The sequence below is a fragment of the Cyclopterus lumpus genome, chromosome 2 (genome assembly GCF_009769545.1).
Source record: "Cyclopterus lumpus isolate fCycLum1 chromosome 2, fCycLum1.pri, whole genome shotgun sequence".
Classification (NCBI taxonomy): Eukaryota; Metazoa; Chordata; class Actinopteri; order Perciformes; family Cyclopteridae; genus Cyclopterus; species Cyclopterus lumpus.
This window is the reverse complement of record NC_046967.1, coordinates 2907040-2925909: the sequence shown is the minus strand read 5'-3', so window position 1 is coordinate 2925909 and position 18870 is coordinate 2907040. Positions and strand designations below refer to the sequence as shown.

Sequence of the window (18870 nt, the reverse complement as noted above, 5' to 3'; positions counted from 1 at the left end):
GAAACATCCCTCAATCTAATATCAATAAACATTAGGATGTGATTATGTTTGCTTTGACTCACTGTTGACACGAATCAGCTTCACGTGTGTGTCTTACACGGAAATAGATATAAGCTCAGCTGTATACATGGTTATTACGGTGAAGGTTTTATTTTGAAAATCACAAGCGGAATAAGAACCGCTGTTACTGTATCCGTTGTCGCTTGACGCGGACGGAAGTGTGGTGTAACAACACTAAACGTTAGCTCCAGGTTTAACTATATGGAAGGTTCCTCACGTGTGTGTTCATAACCTTGAATAACACCAATGGCTGGACGCAGTAGACGGTATGTACCCAGACTCACTTACAGTTTGATTTTGTAACGCGACCTTTGGATGGTGAATACTACTACTCTCGCGAGAGTGGATTTACCATATAGAACTATATGCATTTATGAAAATCGAAATTTGAATTATGTAATAACGTCACTTCATGGGTGGGCGTTGTAAGGTGTGCTGTGTTTAATGGGAGTCTGACTTCTTAAAAACGAGTCTGTTACTTATTATATTAAATTAAAATGTAATATGTAATGTCTTCCTGAAATGTGTTCAATTTGAACTCATGGTGTCATATTTGATTATCATCATTTCTGCCGTTTAACATTCGTGATAGTTTGTTATCTGAATTGATGAATTCAGCATCCTATACATTTGTCAGCAATGAATTTGAAAAATCAACAGCTGTCAAGTAACTCCTTCACCACTTCCATTTAACTCATAATGTGTGTTCCAGCCTAATCAAGGTCAATTTAATTTAATTTGCACGGCCCTACGACATTCTGTCCCGGGACTCGCATCAGTAAAGTAACCACAAAAAAAAACCTTCAGGAGAGCAACAGAGGAAGATGGACAGAAGTCATGTGTACAGAATGAACATCATAACAGAGTTACAACACATTCAATGCATATGACAACGTGCTCATATCATGAGTAGGAAGCATGATGAAACAGTTACGACTCCCCTTATTAACAGCAGCAGTGGATATAGTAGAATAATAATAATGATGATGATGCAGTATCGGCAACAGTAGTTGGTTCTCCAGCGTCTGTGTCTGTGTGTGTGTGTGTCTGTCTGTCTGTCTGCGTCTGTCTGTGTCTGTGTCTGTCTGTGTGTCTGTGTGTGTGTGTGTGTCTGTGTCTGTCTGTGTGTCTGTCTGTCTGTGTGTGTCTGTGTCTGTGTGTGTCTGCGTTTGTCTGTGTGTGTGTCTGTGTCTGTGTCTGTGTCTGTCTGTGTGTCTGTGTCTGTGTGTGTGTCTGTGTGTGTCTGTCTGTCTGTCTGTCTGTGTGTCTGCGTCTGTCTGTGTGTGTGTCTGTGTGTGTGTGTGTGTCTGTGTCTGTCTGTGTGTCCGTGTCCAGGGGCTGAAGATGACCATCCTGAACTTGTCCTTTGCTGCATGTGGTTTCCTGGGGATCTACCACCTGGGTGCGGTGGGGGCTATTCTCCGCCACGGGGACAAGCTGCTGGGCTCCCTCGGGGGCTGTGCAGGGGCCTCGGCCGGGGCCCTGGTGGCTGCAGTACTGATCACGGCTCCTGAAAAGTTAGAGGTAGAGTGTTCGCCTCCTCAGTGTGGTTGTGGTACCACCAGGTGACCCAGAGAAAAATATGCATGGAGAGGAAAACACCGAAATACAAATGTATTAAGAGTAACTTGTACATACGTTTCACTGTGATCTGTCTTATTTCCTTTCCCACTGTTCTCAGGATCAAATATGTATCCTCTTAATTTGTAACACTTACTGGCTCTTAAAAAAAATTTGTAAAGTAATATCTAAAGATGATAATATTTGGAGAATACATGCATAACTTGATTTTGATTTTAAATGCAATCATGGCTGCCCGGTGATGCAGTGGCTAGCATTGTCACATTGTAAGGCCGAGGTTCCATCCCCGATCCCGGCGGTCCTTCTGTGTGGAGTGTTCATGTTCTCTCTGTGGGTTCCCTCCGGGTTCTCCAGCTTCCTCCCACAGTCCAAAGACCTGTGGCTTGTGGTTAATTAGAGACTCAAATTGAGTCTCCAATTAACCACAGTCGGTGTGATTGTGAATGGTCGCCTGTCTCTATATGTGCCCTGCGATAAACTGGCGACCTGCCTTCGCCCAATGACAGCTGAGACTGGCTCCAGAGCCCCCGCTACCCTAAACAGGATAAGCGGTTTGGATTATGGAATGGAATAAACTTCATCCTTTAAAGTTCATGAACTGTGTCTTTGAGGATCGTCAGTCCTGTTATATCCAGAAATGTTAAGGGCCACTGAGCTTGCTTTAGATTCTTGAAATGTAAATGTACAGAAGTGAATGAACACATAGTTAGTGGACCTGACATGCTGAGAGAAAAATAAATTAAGTGTGCATTTGGGTTATTTTAGGTTGTGGACAAGAAACCGTGAACAACCGCTTTTTAAAACTGTCTATTACATTTGTGAATCTTGCTTTCTATCATGATTAACACATTTGCAAAACAGTTATTCTTCTCTGTCCATATTACAATAGGAGCCTCCTTAAGTTATCCAGTAACATTTACAGGTTATTACCAATCGTCCAAACAATGAGATGTGACTAAATAACCCGTCGTCAAGTAGAACTGAAAGGTGACATCATCCCTGTGTTTGTGTGCTCCAGAACTGTAAAGAGTTCACGTACAGGTTCGCTGACGCTGTGAGACAACAGCGCTTTGGAGCCGTCACACCAGGATACAACTTCATGCTCACACTCCGGTAACTACACATTACACTGACATCATCGAGCACAACTCAAAGCTAAATATCTGATTTTGTATTAAGGATGTCATGAAAATGATGGTCCAATATTGTACCATCAGGTGGCCTTCGTGAGCGTGCAGATTGGAGCATTTAGCATGCGCATGTGCATGTTCGTCTCTACGTGTTAGTGTTCAACTTCTCACTTGATTTATTCCCTCGGTAAACATTGTGAATATGAGTTTATGGTCTCAATCTCTAGTTTCAAGTCTTCTTCAATACAGAATCATGTTGATTTAGTAGATTATGGTCCATTTAGAGTCAAGTAGAAGATAAAGGCCAATAAGTCAACCTCGGGGCTTCAAAACCGTGGTCCACAAACCAATGGGTGATGTCACAATGACTACATATTAGTATATATAGTCTATGCTTTGGAAGCTATGGCCTACTTAGTCTGTAACATGTCAAATGTTCATTAAATTACCTAAACACCTAAGACGAAGTAGTCAAGACAGTAACCAAAATGGACCAAATCTGCAGTTTCTGTCAAGCCAGTGTGCCTGCTTCCATTGCTCCATTAGCAATTATGTCCACTCCAATATCCATACGTATCGGGTCTATTTTTGCAATTGCAGCTTGTGTCTCTAAGCTTTTGGCGTGTAAATACATGCTTCTCTTTATTCACAGCTGGACCTCAAATGAATGTTAAATGATGTGTGATGTACATTCTGCTTGAATCCATCTTAACACAGGGAATAATATGCAGGAAATGCAATTTGTAGTATGGACATTTAACTGAGTAAAGTATATTCACAAAGCAGATGTGACCACAGTTAACCTAGCTGTAGAGTTACATAGAAAGCAATAGATGCTGGTATTACTCGAGTCATATGCTGGAGGTGTGTGATGCACTTCAGTCGAACAAAGTTCTTATTTACATATTTTTATTTTCTTCTTTATCTTGACTACATTTCTAAGTCTTTTAAAACACATTTTATATATAAAACGAAACAAAAAACAAGTACAGATCGAGGGATAATTATATGTTGCAAAGCACAATGATTATGATGCCCTGTGGGGACGTTCTCATTAATAACCAGACAAATGAGAATCTGTGTGTGTATTGTGTCCAGGGAGGGGATCGAAGAGATCCTGCCCAGTGAGGCTCACAGTCTGGCCACTGACCGCCTCCACGTCTCAATAACACACTCCAAAAGTGGCAAGAACCACATCATATCCAAGTTTACCTCCCGGGAGGAGCTCATTAAGGTACACCTTCTCTTAACATAAACACTTACACCTCGTATATGTTTAATTATGAAGAATCATTGTTTCACGTCACTGTGGGTCAAAGAGTGGACACTTCCTGATCCAATAACCCTCATGTGTTACTTCTCTAGGCTCTGCTGGCCAGCAGCTACGTGCCTGTCTATGCTGGACTCAAACCAGTGGAATTAAGAGGACAGGTAACGGACATCTTCACTGTGCCGTGGATTCATTCGTAGAATTTGAGGTTCTACAAAAGCACTTATTTTGTCCAGTGATTGACACGTGTGTATTTGGGAGTATTCGGAGTGCAAGAACAAATCGAGCATAAAAGCCATTTGGAAAATTCCAAAGTGAAACTTCGGTAAACACAATTTATTCCTGACAATGACTAATAATCGGGTATAGATATGTGCACATATTATCAAGCATTTGACTGTCAATCTGAAGAAATTCCAAAGTAAAAGTCTCATGTTTTGGAAATGTAAAATGTGTTGTGCGTCAGAACGCAGGGAACAAGTGTGCGGCTCAGGCTTTCAACGGACAAGCGGAGTCGAGAGGTAAAATCACAAATATGTATTTATTTCATAAAAAGCAGAGTATTGCATCCCGTACAGTTATACGTGCACGGTCCTACGTTGAACACCCAACAGGGTTGAATGTCCAAGGAAAAGGCCCTTAAACAGAGTGCGCTGAAACTTCATGTAGGATTCCTCTTGTGAGGTCCCATTGGTTAAGACTATTGTAGCAGGCGGAGCTTATTCTAGCTAGAAGCTCCCCCGTTGGAGCACTGAGCATCTCCGCTCACACTGGCTCACGTCCATTGGTTGTGGTGGTCTTCATCCATCAGTGTGTGTGCATGTTGTCGGTGGGGTGCAAGGGTGGGGGCATGGCGTTGTCGGCGGGATGAGGTGGCCTTGATAAACACAGCTGCAGCTCCTGAGAACTAGCTGTAACTGTTCTCTCAGCATAGGAGTTGTTCTATGTGTACGAGCATCAGTAAGCCACTGTCTGTCTTCTCGTTCCCTGTTATCAGTGAGTGCTTCTCAACTAACCTTGAGTCCTTGCCCTCGAGGAACCTCCGTAGCTTTCTACTGTGGCTGAGCTTCCTCTGTGTTCTTCCCACTCTAGGGTCACTGTCCTCAGGGGGCCTTACTGCGCATGCGTCAAAAGTTAAACCAATAACGTAATAAAAGCCTATGTGTCTCAAGTTATTTGCCAACAGTGTAATGTATTTATTTTTTCTACAAATGCTTTCTAAAATTTGAAGTAAAAAAGGAAAAGTCCACAATTTCTGACAGCGGCGGAAATATTGCAATTACATATAAATCTGTCCAAACATCTTTCTTTAAATGGCAGGGTACATTCACGGGCATTTTTGACATTTGGACATGTGGCAGAAGAAGAGCACAGGTGTAAATAATCCAGCGACACTTTAGTTTCCAGACACTAATATTTGTGACTTTTTCCTCCTGACGTTAAGTCCAAATAACAGCTGAGATAAATACAGATTTTAAATAATTCTGTGAAAGGAAAAGAATAGTTTGAACCCCAGTGGGTCAAACTATTCTTTTCCTTTCCAGTATGCAATAGACTGTGAATATACGCCTGCCATTGGCCGCGTATACCAAGCAATTGTTCTCTTTATTAAAATTATAATTTGTGGAGCCAGAGCAGGGCTTTCACAATACCAGATTTTCAAACACATAATCGAGATATCTATAGAACATTTGAATAATAATGCTATCAGTGCAGGATAACCACCGTTTCACCTGGTTTTATCTTAAATAAAGATCAACAATGTGGGCTTTGAGAGAGGAGATTGATGGAGAGAATTGTGAGTTATGGCGAATATTGGAGGAAAACTGCATTCACCAGTATCTGTTGGCATACAACTTTAAGGCCTTGATAATATACAAAAATGTCCTACATTGCAAGTGTTCCTCTATAGTCTCTATCTACACACACACGATAAACCTTTTATGTTTTGAGTGGGCTGGATCGAATCCCATCACCAACACATCGTTGTTTCATATTAACCAGCATTTAGTTTTATTGCAATGTAAAATAACAACATCGATAACGGTTATATACAACATCAAATCTGTGAATGAACACACAGCTTTAATTGACTTTTACTGCAGAAATGTGAGATTGAAACATTGACTGCTTTAATTTCAGTCTGCCACCAGATGTCGCTGTTGTTCTTCAAAGTCTCAATGCTTCACACGCCCTCATCCGCCCATCCCTAGTGCTCAGTGTATCCTAAAACATCCCCCTATCAGCCTATAGCAGCATATGGAGGGGGGGGGCAACGAGGCACAGGTGGAAACAATCAGGGTGGGGCTTGCAATCACACGGGAGGGGGACACATGAGGAGGTGTGACGGTGACAACAAAACTACACCGGAGGGCTGGAGATTACAAAAAGCTCCCTTTGGCATATCTTTCTTTGCATATTTCCCCCACCTGGCAAATCAATATGTTCAACTTCAATGGCCTGGAATCGAAGAGAGTCCAAAGGGTGTGAAAATTAATGGAAATAAAGGACAACTGAATAGTTACCATCATTGCGCCTGATGGAGCTCTTGTGCTCGTTGATCCTTTGATTCAGCATGCATGATGTTTTACATATATACATTTTATCACAGGGCCATTTTAATGAATAGATCAAATGTTCTGTGCTGCATGTAATAAAACCCTTAACAGGTTTGTGGCACTATGTTGCGGTACTGGGCCACATGGATGATTCCCATCCAAAAGAGTCTGTTTAGGACCTGCCTTAATGTTGGCTCGAACCAGGTTATTGTGTAAAATAGGACCTCTTTTGACACTTTTCCGTAAAAGTTCAGAATGGGATTTAGAAAAAGCAACATGGTAGGCCTCGTCGAGACATTGTCGAGTATGTCCAAAAGCGTTTTTTTATAGCTGCAGCTTTGTCACTAAATTGTTCATTACAGCCTATGGACCTGACTGCTGGCGAGGAGGAATGTGTTCCTATCAGTTTCTTTTTGATATTTACGGTAGTGATGAGGCTGCCATTGCACAGTTCAAGCCACATATCCAAAAAAGAAACGTTTATGATCATATTCCACTGAGAACTTAAAATCAGAGGAGATTGAAAAAATCTAAATTAATAATAATGCTATCTTTGAAATGCAACTTTATTTATTGTGAGTTGTGTCCCTTTTTTAAAAAGGTTCTGGGCCTAGTAAAATAACATTAGGAGGTCATCCATGTTTTTATGTCTTTAAGACATGCTTGAAGTTTAGAGAGCTGGTTGGTTTCTTCTGGATTGATCGATAGATATAATTGAGTATCATCTGCATAACAATGAAAGTTGTTGTTGCCCGTACTTGGGTATATATAACTAATAAATAAATACATATATCTCTATTCCATTCTCCAGAGCTGTGGGGATCTGTTCTGGCTATTCGAGACTAAACATTTCCCCTAAATGCAAACAGTGACATTCTTGTGGAAAGACACAGCAACAGCAAATTATTTCACCTTTTCCATAATATTTCAAGACAAATGAACTGGATGACAATATTTACAGTCTAGTTTTGTTTTATTAGAAATGGATTGATGGAGGGTTCAGTGATGGCTTGCCAGTTCTGCCCACGGGACGCACCATCACTCTGTCTCCCTTCGCTGGACTTCAAGATGTGTGCCCGGTCCACAGTGGGCGCTTCAACACTCCACTCAGACTGGCCAACATGAACATCACGGTGAGTGCTGGATTACCTGATTCAAATTGGTCTGACAATGGGGAACTGTGTTAAAAACATTATCCAATCCAATCGGACTAAGTTTAAGTGAATTAATATTAATGTGAAGAAGTAGCACTATTCAAACCAGCCATTTTTTTTAAATGTGCTACTTGGGGTGGCTCTACCTGCATGTCACCCCACGCCCCATTTTCCAAATTGAAAAGAGAAAAGAACAGTGGTTTGACCCCCCCAGATACTGAACCCCAAATTGCTCCCAAAGGCAACCCATCGGGGTGTACATGTTGAGTCCTGATTGGCAGGTGGCATCTTGCACAGGAGCGTCTACCTACATGTTTGTGACATGTAGGTTACTGAAGACAAAAATCTACTTGCATAAATTATTCAAAATGATTCAGCTTCTTTTAGGAAAGCTCAATAAGTCACTGTAGTGTTTATCAAATGACACCCAGTTATGTCTTTTTAAAGAAACTGATGTTCCAAAAAAAATTCAAAGATCAAAATGTGTCTAATAATGTGGAGAGTGCTGTGACATGTAGGTTTTTGGCATGCATCGTTGGTTTCTTGTTGTGTAAGTTGGACTTTTGATAGTTTTTGTTAGTGCTATGATGAGCAGAAACCAAAGCCACACACAGATGCACATATATATGTGTATATATATATATATATGTGTGTGTGTGTATATATATGTGTGTATATATGTGTGTATATATATGTGTGTATATATGTGTATATATATATGTGTGTATATATATATATGTGTGTATATATATATGTATATATATATGTGTGTATATATATATGTATATATATATATGTGTATATATGTATATATATATATACATGTGTATATATGTATATATATATATACATGTGTATATATGTATATATATATATACATGTGTATATATGTATATATATACATGTGTATATGTGTATATATGTATATATATATATATACATGTGTATATATATATATATATGTATATATGTATATATATATTTGTATATGTATGTGTGTATATATATATGTGTATATGTATGTGTGTATATATATATATATATATATGTGTATATGTATGTGTGTATATATATATACCGACCCTTTCAGTCAAAAACAAATATACACCTACCTACCATATGTTTGCCCGATTGAAACCTGATTAAATGGGTAATTGTGGCTCTAATATTTGTCTATTGGTGATTTGAACATAGTGACACCATGAAACTCACACAGAAGCTATATGCAAGTTTATATTCATTCTACATGTTCCAATGCCTTGCAGTTACAGCTCACTTTCTGTCACTGACTTCCTTTGGTTTCCTCAGTTCTCCATGGAGAACATCAAACGTCTGAACCAGGCTCTGTTCCCTCCATCCAACTGCCGCATGCAGTCTTTATGTGAAGACGGGTTCAATGATGCTGTGAGGTTCCTACAGAGAGAGGACTGGATGAGCTGACGCTCCAATGCCCCGATAGTATGAAGCCAAGTACCGTTTACATTGTACTGTGTTTATTCCCTGTGATTTCAGTTCTTTTAATAAAATTATTATAATTTAAATAATCTAGACTGTGTTGGTTTGTTAGGTAAATCATTCAGCATCAAGTCCTCAGTGTTTATGTACAAAGCAGATCATGAAGGAGTGTGTGTATCATTGTCAGCTTCAGTCACATATTCTGGGCCTTTTCTTCTGCTCTTGGTGACAGCAGCTGAGCGTGATGAAAAGCCCTCATGTGAACATGGACTCTTCATCAATTTTCCATGGAGGCGTTTCATTATCCCGAGCTCGAAGCAGTGTGGAAAGGGAAGTCCATGCAGCTGTCATGGATGTTGGATGCTCCCTCAGGGCGGAGCATCGTCGGACATTTCCACCGTCTGTGTGTGAGCACGTTCTTTATCAGCTGTCAGCCAGTTGAACTGGTGGTGAGAGCTGCTCCTTAGAGAAGGTGACTCTGTCCTGAGTCACCTTCTCTAAGGAGACTGATGCTTCACTGAGGAGATGTTACAAGGAAGGAGGCAAATTGATTATGTTTTACTGACGGAAACATTAAATATGACCGTTCTTTAATTTACAGAAATATTTCAGTAAAGTAGTGTAAGAGTGAAACTGTATAATGTAAATGTAATTACATGTATTAGTTATGTCCACTAGTCGACGCTGTTCAGGGCGTCTGGGGGTGTGAGGAAAAAGGGAGGAGAGGGAGAAGAAGGGAACTTGGCGGTTCAGTTGGATTGTGGAGTTGGACTAAAGTTATGAGTAAAACCCAGAACGTCTTGGACTGATTTATTCCTGCTCATACACCCACGACGCTTACACTGGTGGCAGCGGTGGGATGTGTGTATGGTGGAATATCGTCTCTTGGGATTCTGTTCAACTTTGAGTGGCTGAAGCTAACGGCTAACGATAGCCGCGCTATCCGCTAGCTTAGCGTAGCTTGAGATACAGTAAGCCAGCTAACTAGTCTTTTACCCCACGACATTTTTTTTTTCTCCCTCGTATTAGCTTCAAGTGAGTTTAGAAACCGTGTATCGGTCGTCTAGTTCCGTACGAAGGCTAAGAGGAAGAAAGCTCGTCGTGTCTGATGATGAATCACTCTCCGCTGGTGAGCCACGAGCTCAAGTGGAGCTCCAACGCCAGCTGTGCCGCCTTCCAGCAGAGCATCGGGAGCGCCACGTTCCCTTACCGTCGCCCTTTCTCAACGATGGCCGTGAGTCTTTTCAACTGTCGGTTCGCCGCTACGAGGTGATTCAAGAAGCCCGTTACAAGGACAGTGGCGTGGATTTGAGTACCGTGTTAGCAGCGGAGCTACCGACTAGACTACCACCAGAACTGTTCATTGTTTGGGATAATCTGCCTCTAGAAACTCAGAGCTCTTATGCTGAAACAAAGAGACATTTGCAGACAGCTTTTGGCCAGAAGGATATAATTGCATCGTTTCAAGCATTCCCTAATGCCCGTCCAAGATTGCCTCATGAAGCAATGGAAGTTTATGCTGCAGATGTTTGCAGGCTGGTCAAAGAAGCTTTTCCCGAGTTTGAGCATAAAGCTTCAGAGTATATGAAAATGTCTCGCTTCATTGCTGGTTTGGATCAAGAGCTTCCGTCTGCTGGTGATCTTTGTCAGTCTTGGAGACAGGGAGGCGACTGCTGTGATCAAGCTCTTCTCCAGGCACAGTCTGTTTCTTTGCTTCGTTTTGATCAGTCATTGCAGAGAAGGAGGCCTCACACAGATATGTGGAGGCAAAGGGTAGCTGCTCCAAAGCTTTCTGTCCCAGGTCATGTATATGTTCACATTGTCACAGCGCCACCTACTGGCTCAACTAGACTTCCTTGAATCTGCCCCTAACTTGTGATGCTTGGTAAAAGTTGCAGCTTGAGGATATTGACAAGCTTATTTTCACTCACTCAAAGCACCAACTACTGGCAATAGGAAGTCAGTATTATTGCATCTGTCCATCCGGGGAGAGGGATCCTCCTCTGTTGCTCTCCTGAAGGTTTCTTCCCTTTTCTTCCCTGTGAAAGGTTATTTTTGGGGAGTTGTTCCTGATCCGATGTGAGGTCCTGGGACAGGGATGTCGTATGTGGACAGATTGTAAAGCCCTCTGAGGGAAATTTGTAATTTGTGATATTGGGCTATACAAAACAAACTGAATTTAAATGTATTTTATTTACATGACATGTACATGATGTTGTCTACACTTGTTATAGAGCTTTTGCATTTATTTGTATTTGCATCAAAAGGAATGTAAACCGCAGCAACAAAAAAGCGCTCTGGACAGATGATATAGTCACATTTTAACATTATAAAAGCATTGACCACTAACTTTGTTTGACAGCCAATAGTCAAAGTCCAACTCCTCTTGTCCCACATGCACTCTGTTTTGTGGTCCAACCATCAAGTAATGCTTGATTTGGAAAAACAATGTCAATCTGGGCACAACAGTCAGAAAATGTTATCTCATACATATGGTATGGCCATCTGAATTATTGTAAATAAATCTATGTACAGGTTATTTTCAGAAAATATTATGGCCTTCCATGTTTATGCCAAACAAGTAGCAGGACACTGCAGGGAATTGAACCCCATCCCAGTAAACCAGGAGTACCATTACCAGTAACTATTTGCTTCTTGAGGCTCCATGCCCCCATGGAGCCTCAAGAAGCAAAACCTGCCAGAACCCACGACGTAAACTAAACTAAACTAAACTAAATAAACTAAACTAAACTAAATAAACTAAACTAAATAAACTAAACTAAACTAAAAACTATCATTAAAAAAAGCTATTCTAATATATAAAAAAATCTAACCTAAATAAGCAAACAACCTGAATGATTAAACAATACTACTTGTCAATAAAACAACTAAATACTAATATCAAATAAATAGCTCCAACATTACGGCCCCTAATTGTGCATACAATCACAATTATATATTATTCTCAAACGGAGCTATTCCTGTAATGGCAAACGAGGAAATTAGGAATATTCTATGTGCCATGCATTTAACCTTAAATGAATCTTCTTGATGAACCTACAAAAATAAAAATGATAGAGAAAATAGAGGTAGAGGATGATGGAGGTAGAGAAAGCATTAGTCCATGATGCTAAACTGCTGCTTCCAATAGCAGACAGAGCTTTGTCACCGGCCTCTCCAGAATGCTGGTTCTTCAGCTCCAACAAAGTTTGTGCCGTTATCAGTCCTGATGGTGGCGTCTGGACCTCGTCTGCAGATGAATCTCCGTACTGCATTTAAACAGGAGTCTGTATCCAATGTATAAGCCACTTCCAAGTGGATAGCACGACTGGTAAGACAGGTGAAAAGTACTCCATATCTTTTAAGAAGACTTCTTCCTCTCTTAACATTGATGGGCCCAAAATAGTCATCTCCAACATTTGTAAAAGGAGCTTTGTCAGGCAACACTCTCTCCTCAGGCAAGTCTGCCATCTTCTGTTCACCAAGCTTTCCTCTGTTGTGTCTCAAACAACACAGTGAGTACTTTTGCTGTAACCTGGACAACATGTGATTTCTTCCTGCACGTCCCAGCTGATGATGGATATGGCTCAGAATGAGTTACATGCCGATCTTTTGACAAAATGACCGGATGTTTGGATTCTGCTGGCAATGCTGCTCTACTCAACCGTCCTCCAACTCTGAGGAGGTCATCATCCATGACTGGGTCCAGTTTGTAGAGTGGACTTTCTTTGGTTCTACAGCTACCCTTGAGTGAAGGAATTTCAACTGTGAACTTGTGTTTTTGTACGTGTTGAATGATTGACTTCTCTGCCTTTGTAAGATCTTCAGGAGTTAGGCTTTGTCCTTTGAGTGTGACTTTAAAGCTCTGAACTCTTCTTTCCACTTCTTGTTCCTGAATATTTAGATTGTCCTTTCTGAGGCCTGCAGAAGCCCACAACTCCTTTCTCTTCTGTCCCAATAACAAGAGAATTTCCTTAATTGAATTGTTTTTTGAGAAGTGTTCCTTTCAAAATAAGAGTTCATGCCGTCCGAACATTTTGAACCACACTGTGATGAATTGATTTCCAAGACATGAAGCTTTGCATTTGTTACTGCCAATTCTGTTTCAAGCTCCAATTGTTCTTTTTCTTTCCTCAACCGTAACTTTTCTTCTTTTCCAAACGTTCCTCTTGATCCTCTATTAAATGTTTTCTTTTTAGAGCAGCGACCCGCTCAAAAACCCAACTGAAGCATGGAATGTCCAAACTCCACACCTCACAGTTTATTAGTTCTGGGGTCTTCAATTGAACCTGATTTACATTTTTGTTTATGTAAATACTAAATTTTATGTTGGGAAAACCCGGATCACCCGGAGAAAAAACCCAACTGAAGCATGGCATGTCCAAACTCCACAGTTTATTAGTTCTGGGGTATTCAATTGAACCTTATTTACATTTTTGTTTATATAAATACTAATTTGTATGTTGGGAAAACCCGGATCACCCGGAGAAAAAACCCAACTGAAGCATGGCATGTCCAAACTCCACAGTTTATTAGTTCTGGGGTATTCAATTGAACCTTATTTACATTTTTGTTTATATAAATACTAATTTGTATGTTGGGAAAACCCGGATCACCCGGAGAAAAAACCCAACTGAAGCATGGAATGTCCAAACTCCACACCTCACAGTTTATTAGTTCTGGGGTCTTCAATTGAACCTGATTTACATTTTTGTTTATGTAAATACTAAATTTTATGTTGGGAGAACCCGGATCACCCGGAGAAAAAACCCAACTGAAGCATGGAATGTCCAAACTCCACACCTCACAGTTTATTAGTTCTGGGGTCTTCAATTGAACCTGATTTACATTTTTGTTTATATAAATACTAATTTGTATGTTGGGAGAACCCGGATCACCCGGAGAAAAAACCCAACTGAAGCATGGAATGTCCAAACTCCACACCTCACAGTAAAGCTATAGAGAAAAATCGTAGCTGGGACTTTTTCTCTAGCGTGTTTGTTGTCCTCCACCTCGCCTGAAAAACTGAAGGAATCTTTTCCTAAAAGACAGTCTTTCAGGTGTTTGGACCACTCTTATCTCGTCCAGGGTGCATTTCATTTCGTTCATGGCCTGGAGGAGATTTCTCTTTTCTTCTTCCCTCTGGAGCTGTTGACTGTTGGATTTAGCCAATGCCTGGTTCAGTGTAACCTGTAGTTGATTGGTCAACTCTCTTTGGTGAGCCAGGTTCATTTCTGCGTCTTCCTGGCTCTTCTTTAGTAACTGAAGGGTCTGGGCCAGGTTCCTTTTGACCGCCCTGTTGCTCTCCTTTTGCACCTGAAGGGCATCCTCCAACTGCTTTATTTTGTTGCCGGTCTCAGCTTCAGTGACCTTTTTTAATGATAGTTGATTCTCTAGGTCACTGATGTCTTCAAGGTTCTTGAGACGAGACTCATTCTGGAAAGCCTCATTTGTTTTGTCCCCCTTTTCTAAAACCTTAACTTGATCTTTTAGAGTATGATATTCTTCCAACATCATGAAATAGTCTTTAACTCCGTTATTCCCTTTCTTCTTGGGACATTTGGACTCTACTATGCTTGTAGTCCATATCTTCTTGCCAGTGTACTTGTCTATTGAGGAAGTGAAGGTTTTCGTTACAGCTATCTCCATCTCCACCTCATCCTGGTTGTTATTTATTTTCTCCATTTGAAAACTTATAACTTTCTGTGTTCTCTGTGTTTTCGAAGTGCCTTTTGTAAGGACAGTGTTATCTGTAATGTAGAAGAACTTAACAAGCTTACGAAAACTGGAAAATAGTGAGTGGAAGCTGTAAGGTGAAATGATGCCTACCCCCTTATAGGTTCAGTAAAGAGGAATTCCGAAATCAAAGGCAAAGGGCCGTGACGTCATCACATTCTATTGACGCGCTCTCTCTCTCGCGCAGGCGCTCTCTATCGCTCGCTCTCTCGCGCGCGCTCGCTCGCTCTCGCCCGCGCGCGCGCTCTCAAGACCGCTCTCTCGCGCGCGCTCTTTCAAGCCCTCTCTTTCTCGCTATCTATCTCTCTCTCGTTCTCTCTCTCGCCCTCTCAATTCAATTAAATTCAATAGCCTTTATTGTCATGGATGTTGCAACAACAATATTGCCAAAGCACCAAAACATAGCAACACAAAAAATATACAATTCATATGGATAATAATAATAATAATATGACAGAAATAATTACATTGAAAGGAAGTACAGTTGTGTTTCTTGGGACACAATAAAAGATTAGTGTGTGTGAATCTTTTTTTAGGGCCAGATAAGTCGCTCTCTCTCTCTCTCAATTCAATTTTTTCAATTCAATAGGCTTTATTGGCATGAATGTTGCAACAACAATATTGCCAAAGCACAAGACATAGCAACACAAAAAATATACAATTCATACGGATAATAATAATAACAATATGACAGAAAATATACAATTCATACGGATGATAAAAATAATAATAATTACATTGAAAGAAAATATATTTGTGTTTCTTGGGACACAATAAAAGGTGTGTGTGTGTGTGTGTGTTGCTCACTCACTGTCCCTCAGGTGGTATCATGACAGGACATAAGGTGTAACATGGTGGGCTGTGTTTCCTTCTCCTAGGAGGATTCTTAGTTGGGAAGATTCTCCCAGTTCTCTAAACCTATGATCTGGGAGTCCAGCCGGTCCAATAAAGTCCGTCTGTATTCTGTATATTTGTCACACTTGAGGAGGAAGTGCATCTCTGTCTCAACCTCACCTTTCGAACAGTGACCACATATTCGGTTTTCTTTTGGTTGCCAAGATTTCTTCTGTCGGCCTTTTTCGATTGCCAATTGGTCACTGAGCCTGTACCTGTCTGTCTGTCTGTCTGTCTGTGGTGGTCCCTCATCCTGTACCTGGTCTGGGTCTGTCAGTCTGTCTGTGGTGGTCACTGAGCCTGTACCTGGTCTGGGTCTGTCAGTCTGTCTGTGGTGGTCACTGAGCCTGTACCTGGTCTGGGTCTGTCTCTGCTTCTTACCTCTGACAGAAAAGAGATATTCTGCCAATTCATAATCTCTTTTTAGGTCCAGATAACATTCTGATCTACTTTGACTTTCAGTTTCTTTTTTCCAATGTTCCAAATATGTTTCTTTGCTTTTCTTTATAATGGTGTTTACTGGTATTTGTAAAGCAGTGTTGGTGTGAGACTGGTCCTGGTTCTGCTGTGTTAGTCTCAGCACCAACTGACTCAGGAGACTCTTTTCTGGGTTCAGCTCTTGGCTCTGGAGGGCTTTAAAATGGAGGGTGTCTTGTGAACTTGTTTGAAGGTGATTCCAAAAATTGAGTGCTCGTTTGTTAATGTTTATTATAATGTTTATCATAAGAGGATATCTGCCTAATTTTTCCCTACATGCATTTGTTGGTGTTTTTCTTTGAACGTTGAGGATCGTTCTGCAGAATTCTGCCTGTAGGGCTTCTGTGGGGTGTTTGTCCATCTAGTGTTGCTATGGTGACTGAGTGGACCCCTAACTTCACTACCATACAGCGCAATGGGCTTGATCACATTATCAAAAATCCTACACCAGATTTTGATTGGAATTTGGATATTATAACATTTTCTTTTAATTGCATAGAGGCTCTTCTGGCCTTTTCTTTTAGTGCATTCACTGCCAGGCTGAAACTCTCTGAGGCTGTAATAGTCAGACCCAGATAGGTGTAACTCATGGTGTGTTCTATGTGGTACTTCCTGTAGTCAGACCCAGATAGGTGTAACTCATGGTGTGTTCTATGTGGTACTTCCTGTAGTCAGACCCAGATAGGTGTAACTCATGGTATGTTCTATGTGGTACTTCCTAGATTAAAATGGTGTTTGTTTTCCTGACATCTGGGCCTTTTTTGGAAGATCATGATGTTTGTCTTCTTTAGATTTACTTCTAGGGCCCAGTTCTGACAGTAGTCCTCCAGGATGTCTAGCTGTTGTTGGAGTCCCTGCTCTGTGGGAGACAACAGAACCAGGTCCAGGCCAAGTTCTGACAGTAGTCCTCCAGGAGGTCTAGCTGTTGTTGGAGTCCCTGCTCTGTGGGAGACAACAGAACCAGGTTGTCTGCATAGAACAGAGACTTCACCTCTCTGTCTAGGAGGCAGAGGCCTGGGGCTGCACTCTGGTCCAGCTGCACTCCTAGTTCGTTTATATAGATGTTGAAAAGCGTCGGACTCAGATTGTAGCTTTGACGGACGCCTCTTCTCTGGGCGAAGAAGTCAGTGGGTCTTTCTCCTATTTTTACTGCACATTTATTGTTTAAATACATAGATTTTATAATGTCATAGACTTTTCCTCCAATGCCAGATTGCAAAAGTCTGTAACATAGTCCTTTATGCCAAATTGAATCAAATGCTTTCTTAAAATCAATAAAACAAGCAAATATCTTTCCATTTGTCTGGTGCACATGTTTCTGAATGAGCGTGTGAAGGGTGTAAACGTGATCGGTGGTGCGGTGTTTTGGAAGAAAGCCAATTTGTGTTGGTCCAGATAATCTAAGATTCTGTTATTTATAATGCTGCAAAATAACTTCCCCAGGCAACTGCTAATGCAGATGCCACGGTAGTTATTGGGGTCTAATTTATCTCCACATTTATAAATTGGAGAAATAAGCCCCTGACACCAGATGTCTGGAAAGCATCCTGAACCCAGGACAATGTCTCTTTCTCTCTCTCGCGTCTCTGTAATATGCACATTATTTTCCACAGTAAAATTGTGAAGGAGACAGAAAGTTGTGGAACCCCCTTTGATAGTTGTATAGATACAGAAGGGCCTATGTCTCAGTATCACACATTATGGTCTGTAGTCCTGACAACCATTGACAGGACTTAACCCATAAAGATCCACGAGGACACACGTGTCACACGTCCTTTAAATATTCTGGAAGGTTCCTTATACAGCTTTATCCTTGATTTTAACTCGTGAAGTCCCGACGTGACATCTACGGAACATCGTGGTGGGTCGTGTGATTTTGTGTTGCCATAACAACACTTCCAAGATGTCTGCTCCCGGATCTGACACAAGTAGCTCAATTTAAAAGCTTGTTTTTCGTTGCTAAAGATAAGATTCACCCATTTAAGAACGATAAGAATAATGTGTACTTGTAGCAGCTAGTTAGTGTACAATAACTTCAACATGTAACGGCTTCATACGAACAGGAAGTGAGACAATGTGGACGTTTCTGGAGCTGCTTTAACGCAATTTATTTATAGAATGCTTCAGTGTTCATCAGCTCCTCTACTTCCTTTGTGCATTGCATTGTGGGAGAATATTGTCCACCAACAGTGAATAGTAAAACGAGATGAGCTTCACGTGTCATGAGTATATTTTTAACACTTCCACTGCTCATTGAAAGAACTCTGGTTTCAGATGTAGAGGTGACAAAGGTGATCCCACACCTGATGGACAGGTGCTCCAAGCCCCATTGTCACGTGACGCCCTTTCTCCCTCACAGTAGCGAGATGCTATCTGTTCACACAATACACTTTGAAATCTGTCTCTGTCTGGTGTCACGCCCTCCACTCGTGTCTTTAAAACTGTCTTTTAACTAAGAAAACTGACGAATTTCTGCTCACTATGAAAACGTGTGTTTGCTGTCATTTAATTTATTGCACATTCTGTTCTCCTAATCTTTAGAGTTTACACAATTT

The 18870-nt window shown here is 41.0% G+C and overlaps 1 protein-coding gene across 3 annotated transcripts; it reads left to right on the top strand.

Annotated features, from left to right (window-relative positions):
* The first annotated feature begins 206 nt into the window (after positions 1 to 206).
* Positions 207 to 9297, top strand: pnpla4 (patatin-like phospholipase domain containing 4). Of its 3 annotated transcripts, none has more exons than XM_034554906.1 (7): positions 207 to 326; positions 1396 to 1584; positions 2660 to 2754; positions 3870 to 4005; positions 4137 to 4202; positions 7580 to 7732; positions 9062 to 9297. In XM_034554906.1, the coding sequence occupies exons 2-7, from the start codon at positions 1405 to 1407 to the stop codon at positions 9191 to 9193; spliced, it is 762 nt and encodes a 253-aa protein (XP_034410797.1). In that variant the 5' UTR covers positions 207 to 326; positions 1396 to 1404; the 3' UTR covers positions 9194 to 9297. The 3 variants fall into 3 exon arrangements, with proteins under 3 accessions (XP_034410797.1, XP_034410814.1, XP_034410808.1); XM_034554923.1 differs by lacking the exon at positions 9062 to 9297 and adding an exon at positions 4508 to 4562 and having other exon boundaries at positions 7580 to 7698; XM_034554917.1 differs by lacking the exons at positions 7580 to 7732; positions 9062 to 9297 and adding an exon at positions 4508 to 5216.
* The last annotated feature ends 9573 nt before the right edge of the window (positions 9298 to 18870 follow it).

Excerpts from the sequence above, each read along its gene's own strand:
- pnpla4 (XM_034554906.1), top strand. The coding sequence starts at position 1,405 with ATGACCATCCTGAACTTGTCCTTTGCTGCATGTGGTTTCCTGGGGATC. Across the intron at positions 4,203-7,579 it reads CAGTGGAATTAAGAGGACAG|AAATGGATTGATGGAGGGTT; the intron begins GTAACGGACATC and ends TTGTTTTATTAG. Across the intron at positions 7,733-9,061 it reads TGGCCAACATGAACATCACG|TTCTCCATGGAGAACATCAA; the intron begins GTGAGTGCTGGA and ends TGGTTTCCTCAG.